Genomic DNA, 25,591 nt, shown 5'->3' with positions numbered 1-25,591 from the left:
TTGGATATAGAGAGATATAAATTAAAATACCGATGCAATGGAGTAAGGGAACAAAACTAGGAATCAGGAAATTTTCATTTATTTTTTGCTCTGCACACAATGTCTATGGGCATTAACCCTTCATCAATAAAAGGAAAGTTCTGGTTTGAGAGATTTGTCGCGTTCCAAGCAAGGTATGCCCACGGAGGGGTCCAATAATAAAACTGACCTAAAGAAATGACCAAAGCAGGCAGTTTTTATATTTTTGGGTGCAAAGAGACAATAAATCTGAAGAATTGACAAAACAAAGAACAAAGAAAACTGAATTTGGGGAGTTTAGTAAATTATTCTAAACAGATTGCTCTGGGGTAGTAAATTAATAAAAAGTAACAAGGGTTGTTTATATACCCTTCTAGGCTCTTAATTTCTTCTCTGGGGATAAGGATGTCACCTTACATCCTTGTATAGGAACAGTACCTTTCACATGGGAGGTTTATTTCTTGCTTAGTGGAGACAAAGCAGGGAGCAGGTCAGAGTGCTCTCTTGCATTGACTACTTAAGTAACTTTTATTTAAAATAATCAATATAACAAAGTTGCACATTTTGGGGTGGCCTGCCTTTGGCCCCTACATATAAATTGTACTTTTTTGCCAATTTTCAAAACAGTTCCTCACAAAAGTTCTGTTGCTATCACAGCAAGTTAATTTCCTTATACACAAAACAATACTACATTAACCATATGTTATACTATGTTAACCATATGTTATACTATGTTAACCATATGTTATACTATGTTATTGACAGATCCAAAGTAACCTGCATTTGAAGGTCAGCAAACAACCACTGAACACCTACTATTTGCAAATACATCCAGTGTTAGAAAAAGTAAAGTCTATAAGCCAACCTAGTATTGCCTTTTAAATTGAGTTTAAAATACTTATTGAGCCTCTAGTATGTATATGATGAATAAGATAGTTAGCTTAAAATTGTATACATTATTAGAAAGTTAAGGAGTGCTCATTTCCTCATTAATTCAGTCAATTAACATTTATTGAGGGCATATGGGTTCAGTAGCTGCTCTAGGTGCTATAGATATAGAAATAAAGCAAATAAAACCACTGTTTCAGTGAAGGTTAAAATCTGAGGCGATAAACATTAAATAAAGACTATCATCGCAGGTAGCAATTAATGTGATAAAGAAAAATATAAACACTGATAAACACTGGGATAAACACTGATAGATATAAGTTGTAGGATCATGTATAGCTTCATTGAGGGGAATTTTGCAGACAAAAGTAACAGCAAGTGCAAAATGCTAGTGGGTAGAGCATCCTTGCCAAGCTGATAGATGTGGCTGAAGCCAAGGGAGCCAGTGGAGAATGTAGAATAGGGGGCAGAGATTAGCCATGGTCAGATTATGTAGTGCCTTTTGAACCAAACCTAGGAATTTGGATTTTATAAATGTGACAGGAAGTCATTAGAGGGTTTTGAAAAGAGGGGAGGCTGTGATACTATGATTTATGGTAAGAAATATATATTTGATCTTCCTCCAGGTTTCTGGCAGAGTTCCTAAAACCCTTGGAATTTTCTTAAATGGTGAGTACAAGGAAACTTCTTTTGTTATGGTGATGACGTGACTCTTGGAAAGCACCTAAGAATGGAGGGCAGTTGCCAATGAAGCCGACCATGTGATTAGAGTTGGAAGTTTCCGTCCCACCCTCAGGCCTCCTAAGAGGGGACTGGGGCTACCAGTGGAATTAATCATCCAAGTCCAAGGAGTTCATCAATCATGCCTCTGTGGTGAAGCCTCCATAAGTACCTAAAAGAAGGTTCCCAGAGCACTCTGCTTCCAGAGTGCAACATAGAAATTCTGCCTGAGTAGAAATTCTGCCTGAGTTTCTAACCTTCAGACTCAAGACTCCAACATCAACTCTTATCTGAATCTTCAGCTTGTCAGCTTGCCTTAAAGATTTTAGGCTTTTCAGCCCCCACAATTGTATGAGCCAATTTCTTTAAAATCTATGGGTGTACATGTGTGTGTAAAAGGGAGTGGGTGGGAATATATGTCTATTAGTTCTGTTTCTCTGGTAACCCTGACTAATAGGGGAAAAGAGAAAGTAATAAGATATAGGATCATGAGGTAATTTAATGACAGACAATTCCTTCTAATTGGAGTAGTTCATAAAAGGAACTAATGATTGGAATCTTAAAGGATTCATTTATTAATTTGTTCATTGAATATGGAACTCTGTTGAGATGCTGGGGATACAGTAGTAAAAATAATACTAATAAGCAATCCCTGCCTTATGGGGCTTACATTCAATTGAGGGGAGAAGTGATAATGTAAATAAGTAAGTTACATATGATATGAGGATAAGGGTTATGGGGAAATAAAGGCAGAAAAAAAACAATAGGAAGTGATAGGTGTAGGATGGGTAATGTAAAATACCACTGTGAGGTATTTTGAAAAGATGAAATTTGAGAAAATACTTGAAAGAGGTTATAAACAAGTCATGTAGCTTTCTGGGGGAAAGGGTTCTAGGCAAAAGAAATGAGCAAGTGCCCTGAGGCATCAGTTCCTTCCGCTCTTTTAAGGAATAACAAGGGGGCCCAAGTATCAGAGGAGTGAAAAGGAAGGGAACAGAAGCTGGAGGTGAGATCATAAAAGGGTCTCCTTGTTTAGGGCCTTGAAGGCTACAGTGAGTGATGTGGTTTTGGAGTGGTGGGGTCTGGAGCCCAAGCCAAGAAGGAATTCTTGATTTTATTTTTTTTAAGTTATTATTTATTATTTTTTTTAACGGTTATTTATTATTGAGAGACAGAGAGACACAGAGCATGAGCAGGGGAGGGGCCGAGAGATGGAGAGACACAGAATCTGAAGCAGGCTCTAGGCTCTGAGCTGTCAGCACAGAGCCTGACGTGGGGCTCAAACTCACAAACTGCGAGATCGTGACCTGAGCCGAAGTCGGACACTCAACCGACTGAGCCACCCAGGCGCCCCATCTTGATTTTATTAAAGCACCGAGACAGGACCAGTGAGCAGAAAGAGCTGGACTGAGGTTGTGAGGAGTGACTGATTATATACTTGGGACTTGGGAGAGGTGAAGGCAAGGAGAAGTTTCCAAAAGGACATTCATACACTAAAGAGGACTCAAAAGATACTGGAAGCCTAGCTATTGTCAAGCTTAAGTGTTTTGTTTTGTTTTGTTTTCTCTAGCAAACCATGAACAATAAGATAATAAGGAGTTCCTGGAGAAATGTTATACTCTGCCTATCTCAAGTATTTGTCAATGGGCTGCAGGTTATAAAGAAATTTTATTTTTCAACCATTTCCTTTTTGCCCTTGTTCCCCACATCAAGGGGAGTTGTGATGGGTGTGGTGGGTGATGTTAGGGCTCCAGGAAACTGAGTCTATAGGTTTCTGGAGGCTAGGCTATTGATAAGATTGCCTTTTTCTTATAATTTACTAAGATATTTGTAAACTGATGGGGACTCCTGTGCTACATGAACACGATCTCTATCAGCTCTGTTGGTTTTTCCCTTTCCTTGGTTCTTGGGCATCCAGGAGTACCTGAGGAATGTCCCACATTTCCCACTTGGGGAAGGTGGGGGGGGAGTTGGTGGTGGGATTGTGGGACGTCAGCTTGCCTTATGCTCCCTCATCTGTGAGGATAGCTGGTGAGGATTTTGCTTTGAGTGCCATGGGAAGCCATCAGTTGGAAGGTTTTGAACAGAGTGATCTGACTTATATTAGTAGGATCACTTTGGATGCTGTGTTGAGACTTAGTATTTAAATATTGGAATAGGAAGATAAATATACATAGAGACAATAGAATGAAGTCCTAGAAATGCTGAGAAAATTGTTTTCCCTCTACAGGTCTGGTATTCTTTTTTTTTTTTAATAGTTTTTTTTTTTTTTTTTTTAATGTTTAACATGTATGTATCACTTAATAAAGTCAAAATCACTCCGTATTTCTACCTTTCTTCCAGGAATACAAGGACTTTAGAATAATTCAACTATAACCACTGAGCTCTCCCATCTTCCACATGATTTTTGCCAAGTATTATAGTTCTACCCTGTACTTAAATTCCTTCCTTGAACGCTCTTCCTCCAGTAGCCACACACTTCCCTCTTGCATCCCCTTCAAGTATTTGCTCAAAAGTCACCTTCTCAAAGACATCCACACTGATCACTCTATTTGAAATCAAACGTGCCACCCTCACCTCCACCTCAGTGCTCCCAAATTCTTTAGCCTGATTTATATTTTTTCTATACATATCATCAGGGTGTTTTTCTTAATCATAGAATTTCTTATGCTCACCATTTATTCCCTGTGTCCCTTCACTAGAATGCCAAAAAAACAGATTGCTTTGTTTTGTTTCCTGTGTTGTAAGCCCAAACACCAGGAAGAGTGCTTAGAACATAGTAGACACTGAAAGTACTTAAGTATGCTCAAGACTATATACAATCACTCTGACTGCTGTCTGGAGAATAAACCATGGGAGGTTAGGAAGCAGGAGCAGGAAGGTCCACCAGGAAGCCATTGCAATTATCCATGAAATCAAGGAGTGCCCTTTCAAATGCTGAATGGTAGTCAAGTTCTGAAAATATACAGACAAAGACAACAGAATTTGTCAAGGGACCCAAACCTCCAAAGTTTGGGGCCTGAGCCGTCAGAAGGATAAAACCGTCATTAACTGTGATAGGGAAGATTGTGGAAGGACCTGTTTTAGGGTGTGGGATGTAAGAAGTTCAGTTTGGACTGTGTAAGTAATGCTAGTCACATATATTGCAATTCTCCATCAGCAGAGACAGATGAGAAATATTGTCTCTCCTGCTAGGTAGAATTTCCATTAGGATCCTTGTATTTTTCCCCATTTTATAATTTAATTTTCTGCTTTTTTTAAGATTTTATTTTTAAGTAATCTCTACACCCAATATGGGGCTTGAACTCACGACCCTGAGATCCATTGACTGAGCCAGCCAGGCACCCCGTAATGTTTTACTTTTTACTTAAAAAAAAAAGTTTATTTATTTTTCAGAGAAAGAGAGAGAGAGAGAGTGCAAGCAGGGAGGCATAGAGAGAAGGGGACAGAGGATTCAAAGCAACTCCGTGCTGACAGCAGTGAGCCCAATGTGGCATGTGAGCTCACGAACCGCAAGACCATGACCCAAGCCGAAGTCACTCTACCGACTGAGCCACCCAGGCACCCCTACTTTTTACTTTTTAAAAATGGTTACTGGGAACTTGGGTGGCTCAGTCAGTTAAGCATCCGTCTTCGGCTCAGGTCATGAACTCACAGCTCCTGAGTTTGAGCCCCGAGTGGGACCCTTTGCTGACAGCTCAGAGCCTACATCCTGCTTTGGATTCTGTGTCTCTGTCTCTCTCTCTGCTCCTCCCTGCTCATGCTCTGCCTCTCTCAAATAAACATTTAAAAAAAAATTTTTTTTGATGGTAACTAGTTGCATCAAAGATTTTTTTAGTGGCAAGATTTATTGACTAGAACAGTCAGTAGATATAAATATGTATTTACTTGAATTAAATGACACTGTACACAACCTCAAATCATCAAATAAAGATATTTATTTGAACACAGAAATACTTGAAAATGTCACTTAGTGTCACCAAAAAATGCTGGGTTTATTATTGAATAACAACTGATATAATGGATTTAAAATAGTAAGCCAAATGAAGTTGATTTATATTGCAATATAGGTAAAATAAGCAACCAAATGTATTCTGTCTTAGTCTTTAGCATGCCAACTAAAGTGGTCCTTTATCTGAAGTTTACTTCTGTTTCAAACTCAAATATCAAGAATGTAAGATTTTGTCAAGAGGAACTACTTAGCCACACCTCTCTGTCTTTATCTTTCTAGGTGGTCAGTCTCCAAATGAGAAAACAAAGGCAAATTATTGAATTATTAAATGTTTGACCAAGTAATAATTTAGGATCATACTATGTGGAGTACACAAAATGCCCATTCTTGACTTATTACCAGTTTCTGGAGATATGGGCAGAATGACACTGCAGTTAATTTAAAACAGTATAAAAAAAGCTACATATGAAAACCGAGGCTATGTAACTAATCTATAGGGGTTTGTGCCGGCCTCGTCCACTGTCAGCATCTAATACGGGTTGTCTTTTTACATAACACCGTGTCGCCAACGTGTTGCAATCTGGATTGCAGTTCAGGAGCTCTCCCCAGTGATTCTGGATTGGGTCCTCAGACAGCGTCCTGGATGGTTAAGACAGTGTCCTGGATGGTTAAAACCACGCACCAGAGGGCCACCCAAGGCTTTCTCCTGTAGCGCAGCGCTTTGACGCGTGCTACCTGCTGCCTGTCCTGCCTCGGGTTCTGGCGCAGCCCTCTGGGGGGCCAACCAGCTGAGCATCCCCGCGCTGAGCTCGAGCTTGTGCAGGAGGATGGAGCCAGCCCGGAGAGTGGTCCCCACGGGGCCGCGGAGGACTGGCTGGCCGAGCCGTTACTGGTCCACGCAGTCAGAGCGTCTTGTGCATTCCGCTATGGTTCTGAGGAAGAAACTGAGTTGCTTATGGACGCTAGGTCTCTGTCTGGTAGCCAGTAAATCGTCTGCCAAAGTTCCCTCCATCACAGACACGAATTTTAAAGACAGCAGCGTCAAGGCGCACAACGACATGCGCGGCAAAGTCTGGCCCGCCGCGGCCGACATGAAACACATGGTGAGAAAGAACCCCGGGTTGGGATCTTATTTCTCTGGTTCATCCTAAGGTAACTGGCAGATAAATATGATGCAGCCATTTGTATGAATTCAGTCTGGACTTTCAGCGTGCACTTAAGAATCACACCTTGGCCGGGCTATCATCCTTCAGGGGGGTGATAGGCGTGGACGAGAAGGGAAAACTTAAACCTGTATCTTGCCCAGACTTAGCTCCCTTTAGTGGGGGGGGCGGGGGGGGGTGAGGAAGGATTGGGGGGTAGGGAGGATAGGGGAATGGAGGGTAGGGGTGGAGGATGAAGGGTGGGGAGTCAGGAAGGATGGTGTTTGGGAGTTGCTTGGTCTTCATCGCTAAGGCTTAACACACGTACTTCCGCAACTTCGCACAGGTTTCCCCACCCCGTCCACTTATTTTGGCTAGCACTCCCCAAACTGCATAACTGAGATACTACGGATAAAAGAAAGAACACAGGGATCGAGATTCTCTTGATCTCTTATTATGAACTCAAGGATGAAACAGCACTACGTGTGTAGTATTCATCTTTAAGAAATGTTCTACAAGGATGTGAATAATGAAATCAGCATTTGAGCAATATCAGATTGTCATTTCCATGAAAAATAGAATGTGAAGTTTAATTCCAAAAACATTGAACTGATGGTGTCTTTTGTAGACCTTCATCATATAGACATTAAGGCAAAAAGAGTACTCTGTTGAAGAATGAGCATCAAGAACATTGGATTATTAAAATAATTCATAGAATTTACAGTTTTTAAACGAATGTCTGACTATAAATTTTCTTGCATGTAGATGTCATTATGACACTATGAATATAAATGTTGACAGCATAGTTTTGCCTATATACTATGCAGGTATAGCTACGTTGTAAAACATATCTATTCCAGCTTTGTTCCTTTCTATCCAACAGAAAATAAAATGGAAATGGGGCACCTGGGTGGCTCAGTCGATTAAGCTGCCAACTTCTCTGGTCATGATCTCGCGGTCCGTGGGTACAAGCCCCACGTTGGGCTCTGTGCTGACAGCTCAGAGTCTTGAGCCTGCTGTGGATTCTATGTCTCCCTCTCTCTCTGCCCCTCCCCTTGCTCATGCCTCTCCCTCTCTCTCTCTCTCTCAAAAGTAAATAAACATTTAAAAAATTTTTTTAAATAAGTACATAAAATGGAAGTATTATAAGATCACATTCAGCAAATAGCACAATTTAAAACTGCACTATTCTGCTACATGGGAAAGAATTTTTTGAGGGGGAAGAGGTTTCAAATAGGTTTGGGAAACACTGGACTGGATTAAACAACAATAAACTGATCTCTTTAATACAGAACTATTAAAATATTTTAATATGTAATATGTACTTTAATCTCTAATAAGTTAGGGTGGTCAATGACATGGATTTTCTATACAGTATTTCCTCCACACTTATTTGAATGTATTTTTTTAAGGACTATCTTATTTCATTAAGATGGTATTTATGTATGTGTGTATATGTTTACATATATGTGCATTCTGTATAAACACACACATATATATGCTTTGGTTTCCAAAGGAAATAATAAAAAGATATACATAAAATTAGTTTAAATTTAAATAGCTAGCTGAAGGCAAGAGGGAAGAAAGGAATAGGGTGGAGAAGACCTGAATGGAAACCAGCCTTCTTTGCATTTACCTTGTTTTATGTTTGAGTTTGTAAACATGTAAACGTTTTTGTTATTTAACCCTTTACATTTTCTGGTACTCTTTATTTCTTTGTTTAAGAAAATTTTTTTTAATGTTTATTTATTTTTGAGAGAGAGAGAAAGCAGAGTGTGAGCAGGGGCGGGGAGGGAGAGAGAGAGAGGGAGATACAGAACCCAAAGCAGGCTCAAGGCTCTGAGCTGTCAGCACAGAGTCTGACGCAGGGCTCGAACTCACAAACCTCGAGATCATGACCTGAGCCGAAGTCGGACGCTCAATCGACTGAGCCACCCAGGTGCCCCTCATTTCGTTGTTTAGATCCATATTTCCACTTGGTATCATTTTCCTTCTGCTTAAGGGACATAAACATTTCTTATGCTTCAGTCTGTTGGTTTTTAATTGTATCAGCTTTTTATGTTATAAAAAAGCTTTATTTCTCCTTATATTTTTCTCTATTAGGCGATTGCATTAACTGTATATTTTTTCCAGTCGAATGAGAAATAACTGGCATACATCACAGTATAAACTTAAGGCATACAGCATGAGGGTTTGCTTTACATATATTGTGAAATGAATGACCCAATAGGTTCAGCTAATGTCCATTTTCTCATACAGATACAGTTTATAAAAAGAAGGGGCGCTTGGGTGGTGCAGTCAGTTAAGCATCTGACTTTGACATAGGTCATGATCTCATGGTTCTTGGGTTGGAGCTCCGCATTGGGCTCGGTGCAGACAGCTCAGAGCCTGGAGCCTGCCTCGGATTCTGTGTCTCCCTCTCTCTCTGCTCCTCCCCAGCTCGCACTCTGTCTCCTCCGTCTCTCCCTCTCTCTCTCTCAAAAATAAATAAACATTAAAAATAATTTTAAAAAAAGAAGAAGAAAGGATAAAAATTTCTCCTTGTGATGAGAACTCACAGGATTTACTCTCTTAACTTTCCTATGTATCATACAGCAGTGTTAGCTATAGTCATCGTGATGTGATGTGGGCCAGGAGCAAATAGTGAAGAAAGAATTCTTGAGACGTTTTCAGTGCAAAAACGTGTTTCTATTAAAGCACGGGACAGGACCCATGGGCAGAAAGAGCAGGGCTAGGATTGTAAAGGCAATTGATTATATACATCTAAGTTGGGAGGGTTGGGGGGGTCGGTGGTAAAGACTAAGGAACTTTCCAAAAGGATTTTCATATGTTAAAGATTTCCGGGATCCTGGAGATCTGGCTATTGTCAAGCTAAAATTGTTTCTTGCCTCTGGCAAAGCATTAATATTAATACAATTGTGAGTTCTTAGAGGAAAGTCCTGCTCTGTCTCAAGTATTTGTTGATGGGCTGCAAGTTGTAAGGTAATTTAAATTTAGCTACATTTCTTTTGCCTTTGTTCTCCTCATCAATCATGTTGTACATTATATGGATAGTACTTACTTATCTTATAACCGGAAGTTTGCATCTTTTGACAACTTTCGATCTCCTTAATTTTTGCTAGATATTATCATTGTGTGTAGGATTCTAAGCTTAACTTTAAAGATGTTGCTGCACCGTCTTCTATCTTCTTTCACATTATTTATGATGAGAAATCTGCTGGATCATTCTCTTGGTTCCCATATACATCATATGTATTCTTCCTTTGGCTGATTTTAAGAATTTCTCTTCATCCTTGGTTTTGAGCAATTTGATGTGCCCTAGTGTCACATTGTTCATGTTTCCTAGGGTTCATTGAACTTTTTGTATCCGCAGATTTTAATTAAAACAGAAAAATTTTATGCATTATCTATTAAAATATTAGAGGCTCCAATTACACGTACATTATACCATTTGAAGTTTCCCACTGAGTTCACTGATGCTCTTTTCATTATTTTTTTTTCTCATTCTTGCTTTTTCTACTAACTTTAACATTTGTGTCAGTTCTGTTTGGATTTCCATTGATTGATTTTTCTGCTCATTTTGGCCTATATTTTCTTGCATCTCTCTATGCAGATAATTTCTTATCAGGTACCAGATATTGCTAATTTTACCTTGTTGGGTGATGGTTATTTTTGTATTTCTATAAATATTCTGGATTTTTTTCCTGGCATGCATTCATGTTACTTGGCATTTTGATCCATTTTAGACTCGTTTTTAAGATTTGTTGGGCTGCACAAAAGCCGTAGTTTAGACTAGGATAAATATCCCCCACAATTAAGCCAAGATCCTTCTGAGTACTCTACATAATTCCCAAGATTATGAGGTTTTTCCAGTCTGGCTAGTGAAAAAAGGCACTATTCCCAGGACTGGGTGAGCATTAGGTAATATTTCCCTTATCTTTTTGAGTGATTCATTCCCTGGTCTTGGGTAAGTTCCTCATATGCATGTGCTAATCACTACTCTGCCAAATATCCAAGCAGGACCCTCTGAACATCTTTGGAGTTCTCTCTCTATGCAAGTCTCTCTTACCTGGTACTCCTTTATAGCCTGAAAATTCTCTCAAGGCAGTAGGCTGAAGTTTAGCTTATTGGTCTCCCTGTCAGGGAGCACTGGTCTTTCTTTGCTTGATGTTATGTGTGCCGACACCTGTTGTTTCATATATTTTATTTTTATTGTTTCAAGTGGGAAAGTAAATCAAGTCCTGTTATTCCATCTTGGGCAGAAGCAGAAGTGCTAACTATTGGCTGGGACTTTAATAGGAGTTTCTCCAGTCTTCCACTACTGAATCATCAAGGAAAACTAAGTACCTCATTTCTCATATCAATTTCTATATTTATCAGGAAATGATAGACTATTGTGTTAACAAATGAAACCTGAAAGCTCACAGGCGTTTTTTTCCCCATTTTTTTATTGACATGACACTGTATTTAAGTATACAACATGATTCAGTATATGTATATTGTGAAATGATTACCGCAAATTGAGTTAATGTCCATCACCTCACATAGTTACAATTTCTTTTTCTTGTAATGAGAATGTTTAGGATCTAATAGCTTAGCCACTTCAAATATACAATGCAGTATGGTTGCATATAGTCACATCATCATGCTTTACTGTACATCCCCCAGAACTTATTTACCTTAAAACTGGAAGTTTTCACCTTTTGACCTCCTTCACCAATTTCAACCCCCCCATATCCATAAACCACCAATCTATTCTCTGTATGTATGAGTTTGTTTTTTTAGATTCCACATGTAAGTAAGATCATACAGTATTTGTTTTTTCATTGTCTGGCTTGTTTCACTTAGCATAATTCTTTAAACAATATAGGTTTAGTATCTCACTCACACAAAGTCCAATACTGGTTGGACCACTCTCCACATCACTTCTTCGTGCAGTGCCATGGGCTGATTTTATTTTGGTTCCATCATGCCAACATATGTTTTTCAGAGTCACCATTGAGAAAGCTAGAGGGCTGTACATGTATTTTTATAATCAGACCTGGAGGTGATATATGTCATTCCCACTCAGGTCCCTCTGGCCAGAATTAGTCTGATGACCCTAGCATGCTTGCATTAACTATCACTAGCACAGACTGCTTTTATGGTCATCAGATATTTACTTATTCCTTCCATCCCATAAACAGAATAAGTTCAAGTCCTCCTCCAAAGGATAAGCCCAGTATCCTGTTTAGTTACTGAATCTGAATCTAATATCTCTGAGTAGAATGCAACAACCCAACAAAGTCAGTTGTGAACACTCTTGGCCTAGTGCCTCTATCTGTCCTCCACAGAAACAATATTCAAAGGCAACACAAGACAAGATAACCGTAACAAACACTTCTACTGAGAAAGTGGAAGAATAGGAACCACACAGCAATTGTTGGTTCAGAATGATTATGAAATCTTTAGATAGTAGACAGTATTCATACCTAATATACTGGAGGTCAGAAAAGTTTTTTTGATTAAGGAAGTAGGAGTTCCCTTGTCCATTGTTTTCTGTGGTATCTATCTTCTCCCTCTAAAATGTTCTTCCTTATTCACCATCCTCCTTGGCCAAAATGAATTGGGCATTGGGAAATATACCATCTGGGCATAACCGTTATGCCCAGAATTCGTGATCCCCAAAGACCACCAGGGAGCCGAGTCCGATGCAAAAGCAAAAGAGCCTTTATTCGAGCTAGCTCGAGCTCAATCTCCTACTGCACCGACACAGCGGTGAGATACCGGGGAGAGAGAGCGAGTTTCAAAAGCACAAAGGTTTTATAGGGGTCTAGGGGCAGTTGGTGAGGTAATGGCTGTGGCCTCAGTCGATTGGCTGGGGAAGGGTCGTGGCCTTGGCTGATTGGCTGGGGAAGGGTCGGAGTCCTGTTACTCAAGGGGAGGAGACATGGTCGGCTGGCATAGGTCCGCCCCTTCAATAACCTTCTCAGATTGCTTTCTGCCCATGGAAGTTTAAGATCCAAGTTATTCATAGGCTTTTTTCGTAACAAGTTTACAATATCTTTGGGAATACATCTGTCTCAAAAAATCTGAAGGTCTTTCAGCTATATGCCCCCAATCAATTCCAAATACCAATACCCACACTTAAAGTACCAATTGGAGAAATTTTCAAGTCTTTCTTTGTTTTCTCACTTTGGTGCTTTTCTTGTTCACCTTAATGCCAGTTATCCTGAAATATGACTTTTGGGGAAATGGGTACATCCTCGTCTGTTAATTTGCTAAGGACCTTTTAATCACTTAAGAAGATATCCTTGGAGTCACATTCTTCATCTCCTCTTTGCCCTAATCACACGAAAGTTTTATGACATTAGTCTCTCAAAGTCTTTTTAAGATCTCATATCTTATTATATGCTATATAGAAGCAGTTCTTTTCCATGCCTCAAAAGCCCCACATTTCTTGACTCTAGCTTTCATTTCTTTCTCCAAGCTGGCCAGTTTTTTACTCTTAAAATATCGTGTTGAACCCATACCGCAACCAACAACCACTATTTTGTTTACCAATCTCTGCTTAGAGCTTCAAGCTCAGTGGACTCATGATTCTGTGTTATAGATCACATTTTTTCAGATGTTTTGGCCCTGAATCACATGGATTGCTGTTATTCCTGCCTCTGACATAAGTTTCCTCACTGCTTGCCAGCTAACTGTTAAATTCCCCACACGGTTCAGGCAATCTTACCACCAACATTTGTGGGCTAAAGGAAGAATAAAAATGGAAACCTACATACAATCTCATTGTTTGCTCAGTAATTCAATCTTTATTTAGTAAAGAATGTATGGTTTCAGGGATTTCACCTACCTTGCTCAGATTTGGATTTAATCAGAATAATTTTGCTCATTTTCATTTATATAATCAGTAACTAAATTTTTACTTCTGAAATAATCAAAACTATTAAAATTAAAAGGCAAAGTCTAATGGGTGAATAACGATTTTAAGTATTGAAATTTTTTTTGGAAAATTTAAGTCTTGTATATTTGTATAAATATAAAATTCACCATTCTGGTGATCATGTCCATCTAGTGGCCAATGTAAAGAACTGATGTCATGCTTCACTTAGGTAACATACAGATCTACATTTACCCCTACTTAACAGTGATGGAAATTGTTACTATTGAAAAATGTCTTCCTTACCCCAAAAATGGGAATATGAAGAGAGAAGGAAGGAAATAGATCTTCAGTAGTTCTGCTAAACAATATTATATTATGTAAGAATCCACTGCTTTCATGTTGCTTTAAAAGATTTGACAAGTTGATCTTTTCTCTTACCTAAGAGTTAACATAGTTAAAATCTTCCCTGGACTCTGAAGCAGTGTCTGTCTCTTACATCATCAGCAACAATATTCACAAACTATTTTACCATTCACATATAAATGCCTTTTGTTTTAAAAACATGTCGGTGTCGTGGGTCACACTGAACATGTGCTAAGGTTAGAATGAGAAGAATCTTTCATTTTATAATACCCTGTGTGTGTGTGTGTGTGTGTGTGTGTGTAATATGTGATGTCCTATAAAATCTGGGCCCACAGCAGGAATCCTTCCTACTTAGGTCTCAGGGTGGTTTAAGTTTAGATTTTTATTATGGCTTCACTCTACTTTGAGTAGTAAGTTTTATGAAGCTAGTCTAGGCTGTCCTATAAAATAGACCCTGAAATTTTAGTGGCTTAACAATTTAATTCCTTAGTGGCACAAGTTGGAGAGAAGGTGAATTGGATTCAACCTCTCTTGCTGAGACAAGACCCTGGGTCCCTTGCTGGGACCTTTACCCTGGTTAGCTCATTGACCTGCAATATTACCAGAGATCCCAAAGTCATTCATTGGATAATTGCTTTACCAATGTGAAGAATAACTATCTATTGATTCTCTTGCTATTATAAAGTAAGAGGTTATTTTTTTCTCATTTCTTCCCTTTTTTTTGTTGAATTAATATGGCATTTATATTCAGACCACGGTTCTTATTAATTGCAGATCTTATTAATTGCAGATCTTATTAATTGCATTTCTTATTAATTGCAGATCTTTATCCTAGAGGCAACTAGTAATAACACAAATAAAATTTAAGATAAGTGTTTGTGAGGTTGTAAAGAAATTGGAAACACTGTACATGGTTAGTGGGCATATAAAATTGTGCTGCAGTTCTGGAAAACAGTATGAAGATTGCTTAATAAATTATAGTAGAGCTACCCCAAGATCCAGAAATCCCACTTCTGGGTGTATGTCCAAAAAATTGAAATCAAGATCTTGAAGAGATATCTGCACTTCCATGATCACTGTGGTACTATTCACAATAGCCAAGATATAGAAACAACCCAAGGGTCCATCAATAGATGAATGGAAAAGGAAAATGTGGTATATACATGCAATGGGATATTATTCAGCCATAAAAAAGGAAAGTCCTGGGGTGCCTGGGTGGCTTAGTCAGTTAAGCGTCTGACTCTTGATTTGAGACTCAAGTCATGATCTCATCGTTCGTGGGTTTGAGCCCCACGTTGGGCTCTGTGCTGACAATGCTGGGGTTGGGGGTGAGGTGCTTGAGATATTGGGGAATTGTTATTCAAAGGGTATAAAGTTTCAGTTATGTTAGTTGAATACGTTCTAGAAATCTGCCATATAGCATAGTGTCTATAGTTAGCAATATAGTATGGGGCACTTCAAAATTTGTGAAGAAGGTAACTCTCGTGTTAAATATTCTTACCACAAAAACAAACAAACAACATCAAAAGGACACAAGGAAACTCTGGGAGGTGTTGGTTATGTCTTTTACCCAGATTATGGTGATGCTATCGTAGGTGTTTGCATATGTCCAAACTCATCAAACTGTACACATAAAATATGTAAAGTTCTATCATATCAATTATACCTCAATAAATCTGATTTTATAAAGTATTATTTTTGTTATGGGCATCATTTCTTATAATCCTTTCAGGAATTTTGAACATTGACTGTTATACTATTTGTATTACTCAGTATCATTCTTTTTGATATCATCCATATATAGCATAAATTCTTCAGTAGCACACTGCAACATCCAGGCATTCTCCCACCCTCAACTCTATGCACAATATACTGTTTCTTGCCATAGCACTAGTAGAAGCATCATGTTTATATAAGAATATTTTTAAAAAGATAGTGTGGGAACTCTCCATATGAAATTATTATAATTCTCTTTGTTTTTAGTTTATATTTGGAAGAATCTCTTAGTAGGTTTTCTTATTCTTCCTTGTGTAGAGGAGCTTCTGTGATATGGATGGACTTCATAATATGAGGGCTTGTGGTCAGGAGAGCTTGCAGAGTGTACTGGAGTTTAGGCTAGGCAGAAAACAGGTGATTGGGCTTTTTAAAATTTATGTCTACAATCATGTCAAAGTCTTCTATTTACAAGTTAAGGCAGAATATTGATAGAATTTTTCCCATAGAACTAGAGACTTAATAGCAATTTAGTTTTAGGTGAAAGCATTACCAGATCTAAGGTGTCATTAAAATATTTTTTTTAATTTTTTTTAATGTTTATTTATTTCTGAGACAGAGACAGAGCATGAAGGGAGAGGGGCAGAGAGAGAGGGAAACACAGAATCTGAAGCAGGCTCCAGGTTCCGAGCTGTCAGCACAGAGCCCAATGTGGGGCTGGAACTCAGGGACCATGAGATCATGACCTGAACCGAAGTCTGACGCTTAACTGACTGAGCCACCCAGGCGCCCCTTTTAAAATATTTTTTAGAAAGATTTTTTTTAATTTTTTTTAACGTTTATTATTTATTTTTGAGACAAAGAGAGACAGAGCATGAACGGGGGAGGGGCAGAGAGAGAGGGAGACACAGAATCGGAAGCAGGCTCCAGGCTCCAAGCCATCAGCCCAGAGCCCGACGCGGGGCTTGAACTCAAGGACCGCGAGATTGTGACCCTGGCTGAAGTCGGACGCTTAACCGACTGAGCCACCCAGGCGCCCCAAGAAAGATTTTTAATTATGCTGTTCAATCAGGGGAAAAAATGGGCTTCAAAGAGTTCCTGAGAATTCCAAAATGCAACTAGATTTTTGCAGTTATACATATACCTAGATCATTATAATTTATACACATACTATGCATGTTTGAACTGACTTGCAATACATGTTTTTAATGGATATAATTCCTTTGCCATCAGATATTAATTCCTGTTCTTTCAAAGATGTTGTGTTCACCATTTGTGTGTGTGTGTATATATAGATATATATATGTATTTTTTTAAATATAATTTATTGTCAAATTATTTTCCATACAACACCCAGTCCTCATCCCAAATCATTTGTATATTAAGACTAGGTCTTAATTAGAATGATAGAATAATTTTCACTTGTACCGTACTTTGGGTAGGGGATGACTTGACACAAGTTATTCTACATTAGAACTATGTTTTAACTAATATATTTTCTTTAAAAATATATACCAGATTTAAGCTGGTCTTTTCTTTCTTTTTTTTTTCCTTTTCTTTTAAAATAGAGAAACCTCTCAATGATTCAGGCAAAAGACAAGGATTTTCACACGCATAAGAGGAGATAAAGCTTTCCAGAGTTTATAGCTAAACTGAAATATCTTGGAAAAGGAATGAATTGGTTTCTAGCAAGGAATATAAGTGAGAAGGCCTGGCTTGAAAACATTTGTTTGCTATTGCCGATTTATTGTTTGTTTGATTCTGTAATTACATCTGTCTTATAGTGGCTGTGAGAAAAATAGAGGCTCTGTCCTTGTGGTATCTTACCTCTTTCAAGTATGTATAATTTTTGGTGAAGGGTGGTATATGAGAACTCATCACTCAGTCTAGTCATTTTTTCAGAAGAGTAAATTATGATCTGTCCTCTGAGAGCTGCTGAAGTCTCTCTTGGCTACTGTAAACAAACTTTCATGTAACAATTTTTGTAGTTTGAAGGAATATGAGTGATTAAAGTGTCAAAAAATGTAGAAAGTTAACCAATGAAATTAGTAGTATGAATTTAAATCTACAATCTTAAAATGAAAATGAAATGTCATTCATTTATTACCATTAAATTACCCTAATTGTAATGTTTAGTCCTCACATTGACAAGGGGATTAAAAATGTGATCTTAAACATTCTGGGGACTCCTTTCCCCCTATTGTTATACAAAAAACAAAAAGCAAAAAACCTGGGGTCTTTGTTCCAAAAGATAGGTGAATCATCTTAAGTAATCAAGTCAATAATCATTATTATCCTTCCAAACTAGTCACCATTGAGATGCCAATATCATTACCCTTCCGGGTTTGGACATGCACCCAACACAGTCCAATGACACAGAAATACTGATGGAGGCTGGGAGAACCATGTTGGATATTCTACTTTCCAGAGGCCACCACGCTACCGTCTGAAATCTTGATGTATACTCAAGGCTGTGATTGTAATACTGGCAGTAGCCTTTAATTTTACCTCCTTTTTTGTTTTTAAGTTTATTTATTTATTTTGAGCAGAAGGAGTGCTGGAGAGGGGTAGAAAGAGAGGGAGGGGGAGAGAGAGAACCCCAAGCAGACTCCACACTGTCAGTGCAGAGGCTGATGCAGGGCTCAGTCCCAGGAACTGTGAGGTCATGTCCTGAGCCCACATCAAGAGTTGGAGTCTTAACTGACTGAGCCATCAAGGCACCCCTTTATTTTTAGCTACTTAAACTTTCTGGCATGCCAAAAATCTTGAGGCAAAGAATTACAGAATGTCTGTCTACCTACTTGGAATGCCTTTTTGGAATTATGGAGATAGGAATGGAACATACAATGAGCAAAAAACTTAAGAAATCATCTTAGCGACAAGATGGAGTATATCCATGTGCACTATCCTTCCCATTAAATATAGATAAAAACCTCATATTATATATATGACATATATATGAGATATTTTTTAATGTTTTTAAATCTTTATTTTTGAGAGAGAGAGGGAGAGAGAGAAAAACTGTGAGTGGGGGAAGGGCAGAGGAAGAGGGAGACACAGAATCCGAAGCAGGCTCCAGGCTCTGAGCTCTCAGCACAGAGTCCAATGTGGGGCTCAAACCCACAAACCACAAGATCATGACCTGAGCTGAAGTTGGATGCTTAACCGACTGAGCCACCCAGGTGCCCCTAGAAGACTCTTAAAGTTGGAGAGATAAAAAAGCAAAGTAGCCAGAGACTCCAGACTCAAGAAATGACACAAAGTGAGCTCCGTGTATTTCCTCTTTGACTCCTGTATATATTGGACTAGATATGACAGAAGCCTAAATCCCAGAAATGCCAATGGATACAGAAAATAAAAGCCTCAAGAAAAGTCTGCTCTCTCTTGACAAAGAAAAAGGGCAACCTAGTCAGGAAGAAATGTTTCTTTTTTCTTTTCTTTGATAACCATCCAACTTTGGACAAATATGGGGATGGGGAGGGGAAGCAACAATCCTCCTATCTTTTTTAGCAAAGGCTAAGTGGAGAGCCTAGACTATCATCCTTGACCTATGCTAGTAAGGGACCCCTCCCACCTCCTCTCTACCAGTGTTGTGTCAGAGGAGGCTTCTCGCCCTCATGAGGCAATAATATGGTGCCCCTTCCCTCCCAGCCAGGATGGTATCTGAAGAGGCCAATTATGGAACCTGGACTTTCACTACCACACAGAAGTAATGAAGTGTCCCTCATAACCACCTCCCCATGGTGCTAGTGGAGGCTGAGTAGGGAGCTTAGATTTTCATCCTACCTGGTAATAAAAAGGCAACCCTTACTCTCCCAGTGGGATGATGATGTCAGCAAAAGCAAAAGGGGAACCTGGATATCCATCTCCTTCCAGTAATAACAAGGTATCCCTCCTACAGGGTTAGTAAGAGTGGGGAGTCTGGACTTTCACCCACCAATCAAGTGATAAAGAGGTGGTGTCCCTTTTTCCCCACTGGAGCAGTTTTAGTGAAGACCTGCGAAAACAGGAGGATTTAATAAAACCTAGAGTCTCATAACATAAAATTCAAAAAGTTAAGCACACAATGAAAAATCGCTCATCATACCAAGAACCAGAAAAATCTCAATATGAATAAGAAAAGACAACAGACACCAACACCCAGATGACAGAGACATAAGAATTGTCTCACAAGAATTTTAAAGGGCTCATCATAAAAATGCTTCAAAGAGGAATTATAAAAATGCTTAAAACAAATGAAAAAATAGAAAGTATCAGCAAAGAAAAGGAAATTATAAAGTAGATTTAAATGGACATTTTACAACTGAAAAATATAATAACCAAAATAAAAAATTCACTGGATGGGTACCTGCTGGCTTAGTCAGTAGAGCATGAGACTCTTGATCTTGGGGTCATGAGTTTGAACCCCATGTTGGGTGTAGAGATTACTTAAAAAAAAACTTACTGGATGGGCGCAACAGTTGAATGAAAATGACAAAAGAAAAAAAATCAGTAAACTTGAAGATAGAACAATAGAAATTACAAAATCTGAACAACAGAGAGAAAATGGACCAAAGGGAAAAAGTGAACAGATAGGGATCTATAAAGCAAGAACAAAATATCTATGTGTGTCATTGGAGTCTCAAAAGGAATAGAGAAAGATAGGGAGGGGGAGAAAAAAACATCTTAAGAAATAATGGCTGAGAACTTCCAAAATTTGGGTACAAACATGGACATAAATCTGAGTGAGGCCCAAATGTGATGAACTCAAAGAAGTTCATGCCAAGATACATCATAATCAAATTTTAGAAAATTTAAGACAAGGAAAAATGTTTAAAGCAGTGGGAAAAAAGCAATGCATTACCTAATGGAAAACAACAATTTCAAGGTCATCAAACTTCTAATCCAAATCCATGGAGGCCCAAAGGAAGTGAAACAACATTTTCAATTTCAATTTCAATTTCAAAGAATAGTCAACCAAGAATCCTACCCAGAAGGAGAATATACTTCAGGAATGAAGGTGAAATTAATCCACAGATTCAGGAGAACTAAGATAATTTGTCATAAGCAGACCCACTCTAAAAGAATAGCTAAGGAAATTCTTCAAACACTAAGATAATGATGAAACAAGACTCTTGGACCATCAGGAGTGAAGAAAAAAGCAAAAAGTAAAAGTATGGGTAAATATAAGAAACCATTTTTCCTTAATGTTTTCTAAATTATGTTAGACAGTTGAAGCAAAAATTATAATATTGTTTGATATGGTTCTTAAGGCATGTAGAAAAAATATTTAAGACAGTTATAGTATTGGTGGACTGAGTGGTGAAGGAACCTAAATGGAAGTAATATTTCTATACTTCACTCAAACTGGTAAAATGCTGACACCAGTAGTTTGTGACAAGTTACATAAGTTATGTAATATCTAAAGCAACCTCTAAAAATTACATATATATATATATATATATATATATATATATACTAAAAAGAAGTATGTATAAATCAAAGTGGAATTCTAAAAAATGTTCAAATAGTTCACAAGAAGGCAGGAAAAGTGAAACAAGTGAATGAAAAACAATGGGACCAAATAAGAAATAAACAATAAAATAGTAAACTTATGCTTTAACTTATCAATAAGTACATTAAATGTAAAATAGTCCAAATACATCAACTAAAAAACAGATTATCAGAATGGGTTTTTTAAAAATGTGAGCCAACAATATGCTATAACCAAGAAAGTCACTTCAAATATAATAATTTGGATAGGTGGAAAGCAAAAGGTTAGAGAAAGACATGTCATATAAATAATAATCAAAAGAAAGCATGAGTGGCTTTATAGGGGTGCCTGGGTGGCTTAGTTGGTTAAGAGTCTGACTTAGGTTCAGGTCATGATCTCAAGGTCCCTGAGTTCCAGCCCTGCCTTGGGCTCTGTGCTGACAGCTCAGAGCCTGGAGCCTGCTTCAGATTCTGTGTCTCTTTTTCTCTCTGCCCCTCCCCTCTCTCTGTGCACGCACATGCTCTCTCTCTTTCTCTCTCTCAGAAATAAATAAACATTAAAAATTTTTCTTAAAAAAAGAAAGTAGGAGTAGCTTTATTAATATCAGATAAAGTAGATTTCAGAGCAAAGAAAATTACCAGAGAACAACATTACATAATGATACAACAATCAATTCATTAAAGAAATTTTAATTAAAGTTTTATATGCCCTAAAAAACAGACCTTTAGAATATAGGAAGGAAAACTGATACAACTTGAAAAATAGAAAAGTTCCCAATTATATTTGGAAATCTCAACACTCTTCTCTCAACAGGCAGACAGAAAATCAGCAAGAATGTAGAAGAACCTAATACCATTAACCAACTAGGATCTAATTGACATTTACAGAAGAACACTCCACTTAACAACTAAATAATATACATTCTTAGGAAGTGCCTTGGAACATTAACCACAATTGGCCATATTCTGAGCCATAAAATGAAAATAACAAATTCAGGACAATTGAAATTATATAGAGTATGTATGTAGATTTATGACGCCTTGATATCTGGTACAGTAAGTCCTCTAGCTTTGTTCTACTTTTTAAAGACTGTCTTAGCTGGGAATGCAAGCTGGTGAAGCCACTCTGGAAAACAGTATGGAGGTTCCTCAAAAAACTAAAAATAGAACTACCCTGCGACCCAGCAATTGCACTACTAGGCATTTATCCACAAGATACATGTGTGCTGTTTCAAAGGGACACATGCACTCCCATGTTTATAGCAGCACTATCAACAATAGTCAAAGTATGGAAAGAGCCCAAATGTCCATCGATGGATGGATGGATAAAGAAGATGTGGTATATCTATACAATGGTGTATTACTCAGCAATCAAAAAGAATGAAATCTTGCCATTTGCAATTACGTGGATAGAACTGGAGGGTATTATGTTAAGTGAAATTAGTCAGTCAGAGGAAGACAAAAATCAGATGACTTCACTCATATGAGGACTTCAAGAGACAAAACAGATGAACATAAGGGAAGGGAAACAAAAATAATATAAAAACAGGGAGGGGGACAAAACAGAAGAGACTCATAAATACGGAGAACAAACTGAGGGTTACTGGAGGGATTGGGGGAGGAGGGATGGGCTAAATGGGTAAGGGACACTAAGGAATCTACTCCTGAAATCATTGTTGCACTATATGCTAACTAATTTGGATGTAAATTTTAAAAAATAAAAAATTAAATTAAAAAAATACTGTCTGTATTCAAAGACTTACTTTGAATTTTGAAATCAATTTCCACCAAAAAAGAAAAAGTTATGTGGATTTTCTTTAGAAATGCTTTAAATTTCAATATCCAATCCTCTCTAATATTAACTGTCCCAGTTCATAAACATTTTATATCTATTCATTTAGTTAAGTCTTTACAAATTTATCTTAGTGATATTTTGTAGTTTTTCAGTGTACAGATTTTTTATGTCATTTATTGGATATATTTTTATATATTTGTTATCTTTGAAGCTATTTGTTTCTAAAGTATATATGGAAATACAATTTTGTGTATTTTCCTAGCATTTGGAACTGATAATTTCACTTTTTCATACAGTATTGTTGGTGCATTCACTTGAATTTTCTATGTAACCCAGTCTTGTTATGTATGAATAATAATAGATTCCAATAATGATACATTTCATATCTTTTTTATTATGTATTTATAGCTCACATATTTTATTATACCACCTAACCCCCTTATTATTTTGTTTTATTATTTTTTTTAATTTAATGTTTATTTATCTTGAGAGAGAAAGAGCAGGGGAGGGGCAGAGAGAAAGAGAAAGAGAATCCCAAGCAGGCTCCACACTGTCAGTTCAGAGCCTGATGAAGGGCTTGATGTCACGAACTTCGAAATCATGACCTGAACTGAAATCAATAGCTGATTGTTCAATCGACTGAGCCACCCAGGTGTCCTGTCCCCTGTATTATTTTAAATAAAAATAACGAGACATCTTGTTACATTCCCAATTTGGGGGGAAAGCTTTCAATATCTTACCATTATATCTTGATGCCCATGGAAGAGTTTTTTGTTTGTTTTTGGTTTTGGTAGATATTCTTAATCAAATTAAAAACATTTTATTCCTAGCAATCTAAGAGGCATTTTCTCTTTTTAACTATGAATGGGTATTCATCTTTCACTTATGATGTATTTTCATGACCTGAATTACTAAACCAAGAACTCTTGGCTTATTTAAATCACATTCAAAAGAGGCATTTGTTGAGTGCCTCTACTGTACCAGGCCATCTGCGAGGTATTGGAAATACAAAGATAAACTGTCATAGAATGGGTACTAAATGTTTCTGAAGCAGAACTAAAAATAATGACTAACTACAAACATAATACAAAAAAAATCTATTTTTTATTAAAATAAATTTTTAAAAAGTTGAATTGATTACAATCATTAGAATAACTTTAATCCAAGCAAACATGCACAATTGAATTTAAATTCTTTTCTTTCAGACTTGGGATGATGGTTTAGCGCAGGTTGCTAAAGCGTGGGCAAACAAGTGCAAGTTCAAACACAACTCCTGTTTATCAAAATCCTATGGATGTCTTCCGACTTTTCAATATGTTGGAGAAAATATCTGGCTAGGTGGATTCAGCATATTTTCACCAAGATTTGCTGTTATTGCTTGGTTTAATGAAACTGCATTTTATGATTATAATACCCTATCATGTTCCAAAGTTTGTGGCCATTACACACAGGTAAATATTTGATATTTTATTGATTAGTTCTTATTTATGCACATTTCGATCAAAAGACAACTTTTTGAGCATTTTCTTTTAAGTGTCTTTTGAGTATCTAAAAAATACACCTTTATTTGAAAGCTATTTATACTGGGAATAGAATTCTATGTACTGATTTTTTTTGTGTATTTGTTTTGTTTTTCTGAGTTTAAAAATCTTAAAAAGTGAGACTGTCATCTCACTTGCATTGTTTCCAACTAGAAATCTACTATAATCTTTTATTTATTCTTTCGTATTTAATGTGTCTTTTTGCTCTGACTGCCTTTAAACCGTTTCCCATTATTACAGGTCTCCAGCAGTTTCATAATAATGCACTGCAGTTTTCTTCATGCTTTTTGTGCTGCCATTTACTAAGCTTCTGGGAACTGTAGGTCTATGGTTTAAATCAAATTTTGAAAAATGTTTGCCATTATTTCTTCAAATATTTACCATTCTCACTTGTTCCTCCCTTCAGAGTTGTTACCCATGTAGAAGACCACTTGAAGTTTTTACATAGTTGACTGATGTTTTCTTCTCTCTTGATTATTTCCCCTCTATGATTAATTTCAAAGAGTCCTATTGCTATACCTTAAGTTCACTATTTTTTCCTCTTTTAATATCATCAATGACTGTATCTAGTATGTTTAATCTTTCATCTAGCTTTTTAATCACATGGGATACAGTTATACTCACTATTCTAATGTTTTCCTTCCTAATTTACCATCCATGTTAGTTCTGTGTTAGTTTAAATGGATTGATTTTTCCTCTTCGTTATGGGTCAAATTTTCCTGCTACTTACCCCGCTGGAGAAATTTCATTATATTTTCAACTTTGTAAATTTTGCCTTTTTGGATGCTGCATTTATTTATATAACTATAAATATTCTTGAACTGTCTTCTGGGATAGTTACATCATCTGAAAATTGGTTCCTGTAAGGCAAGACTCTTATGCAGATTCTACCCAATGCCCCAGAAATTGATATTTTCCAGTGTGGCTAGTAGAAATAGGCTCCCTTCCTAGCCCTGTTTAAGTCTTAGCATTCTTTCCTCTGGTTTTTATAGGTAGTTCTTTCCCAGACCTAGGGTAGTTTCTTCACATGCATGCTGATTAATGCTCTGCTGAATTGATGGTGAGGACTCCTTGTAGATCACTATAGTTGTGTCACTATACGATTTTTACCACCCCGGT

At 37.4% G+C, this 25,591-nt stretch overlaps 2 protein-coding genes across 10 annotated transcripts in view; one reads left to right on the top strand and one right to left on the bottom strand.

The window, feature by feature from the left end:
• The window catches only part of CAPS2 (calcyphosine 2), a 115,992-nt gene that overhangs the window by 58,696 nt on the left and 31,705 nt on the right, over positions 1-25,591 (bottom strand). The window lies entirely within an intron of this gene.
• The window catches only part of GLIPR1L1 (GLIPR1 like 1), a 35,891-nt gene continuing 16,699 nt past the window's right edge, over positions 6,400-25,591 (top strand). The window contains exons 1-2 of the mRNA XM_053894616.1: positions 6,400-6,681; positions 24,137-24,382. Of these exons, the coding sequence (XP_053750591.1) occupies positions 6,406-6,681; positions 24,137-24,382 (522 nt within the window). The 5' untranslated portion in view covers positions 6,400-6,405. The remainder of the gene's footprint in view (positions 6,682-24,136; positions 24,383-25,591) is intronic.

This window comes from Panthera pardus, unplaced genomic scaffold (assembly GCF_024362965.1).
Source record: "Panthera pardus isolate Hobbes unplaced genomic scaffold, ASM2436296v1 HiC_scaffold_6, whole genome shotgun sequence".
Taxonomy (NCBI): Eukaryota; Metazoa; Chordata; class Mammalia; order Carnivora; family Felidae; genus Panthera; species Panthera pardus.
Note: the sequence above shows the minus strand (reverse complement) of the source record. Positions and strands in the feature narration are given on the sequence as shown.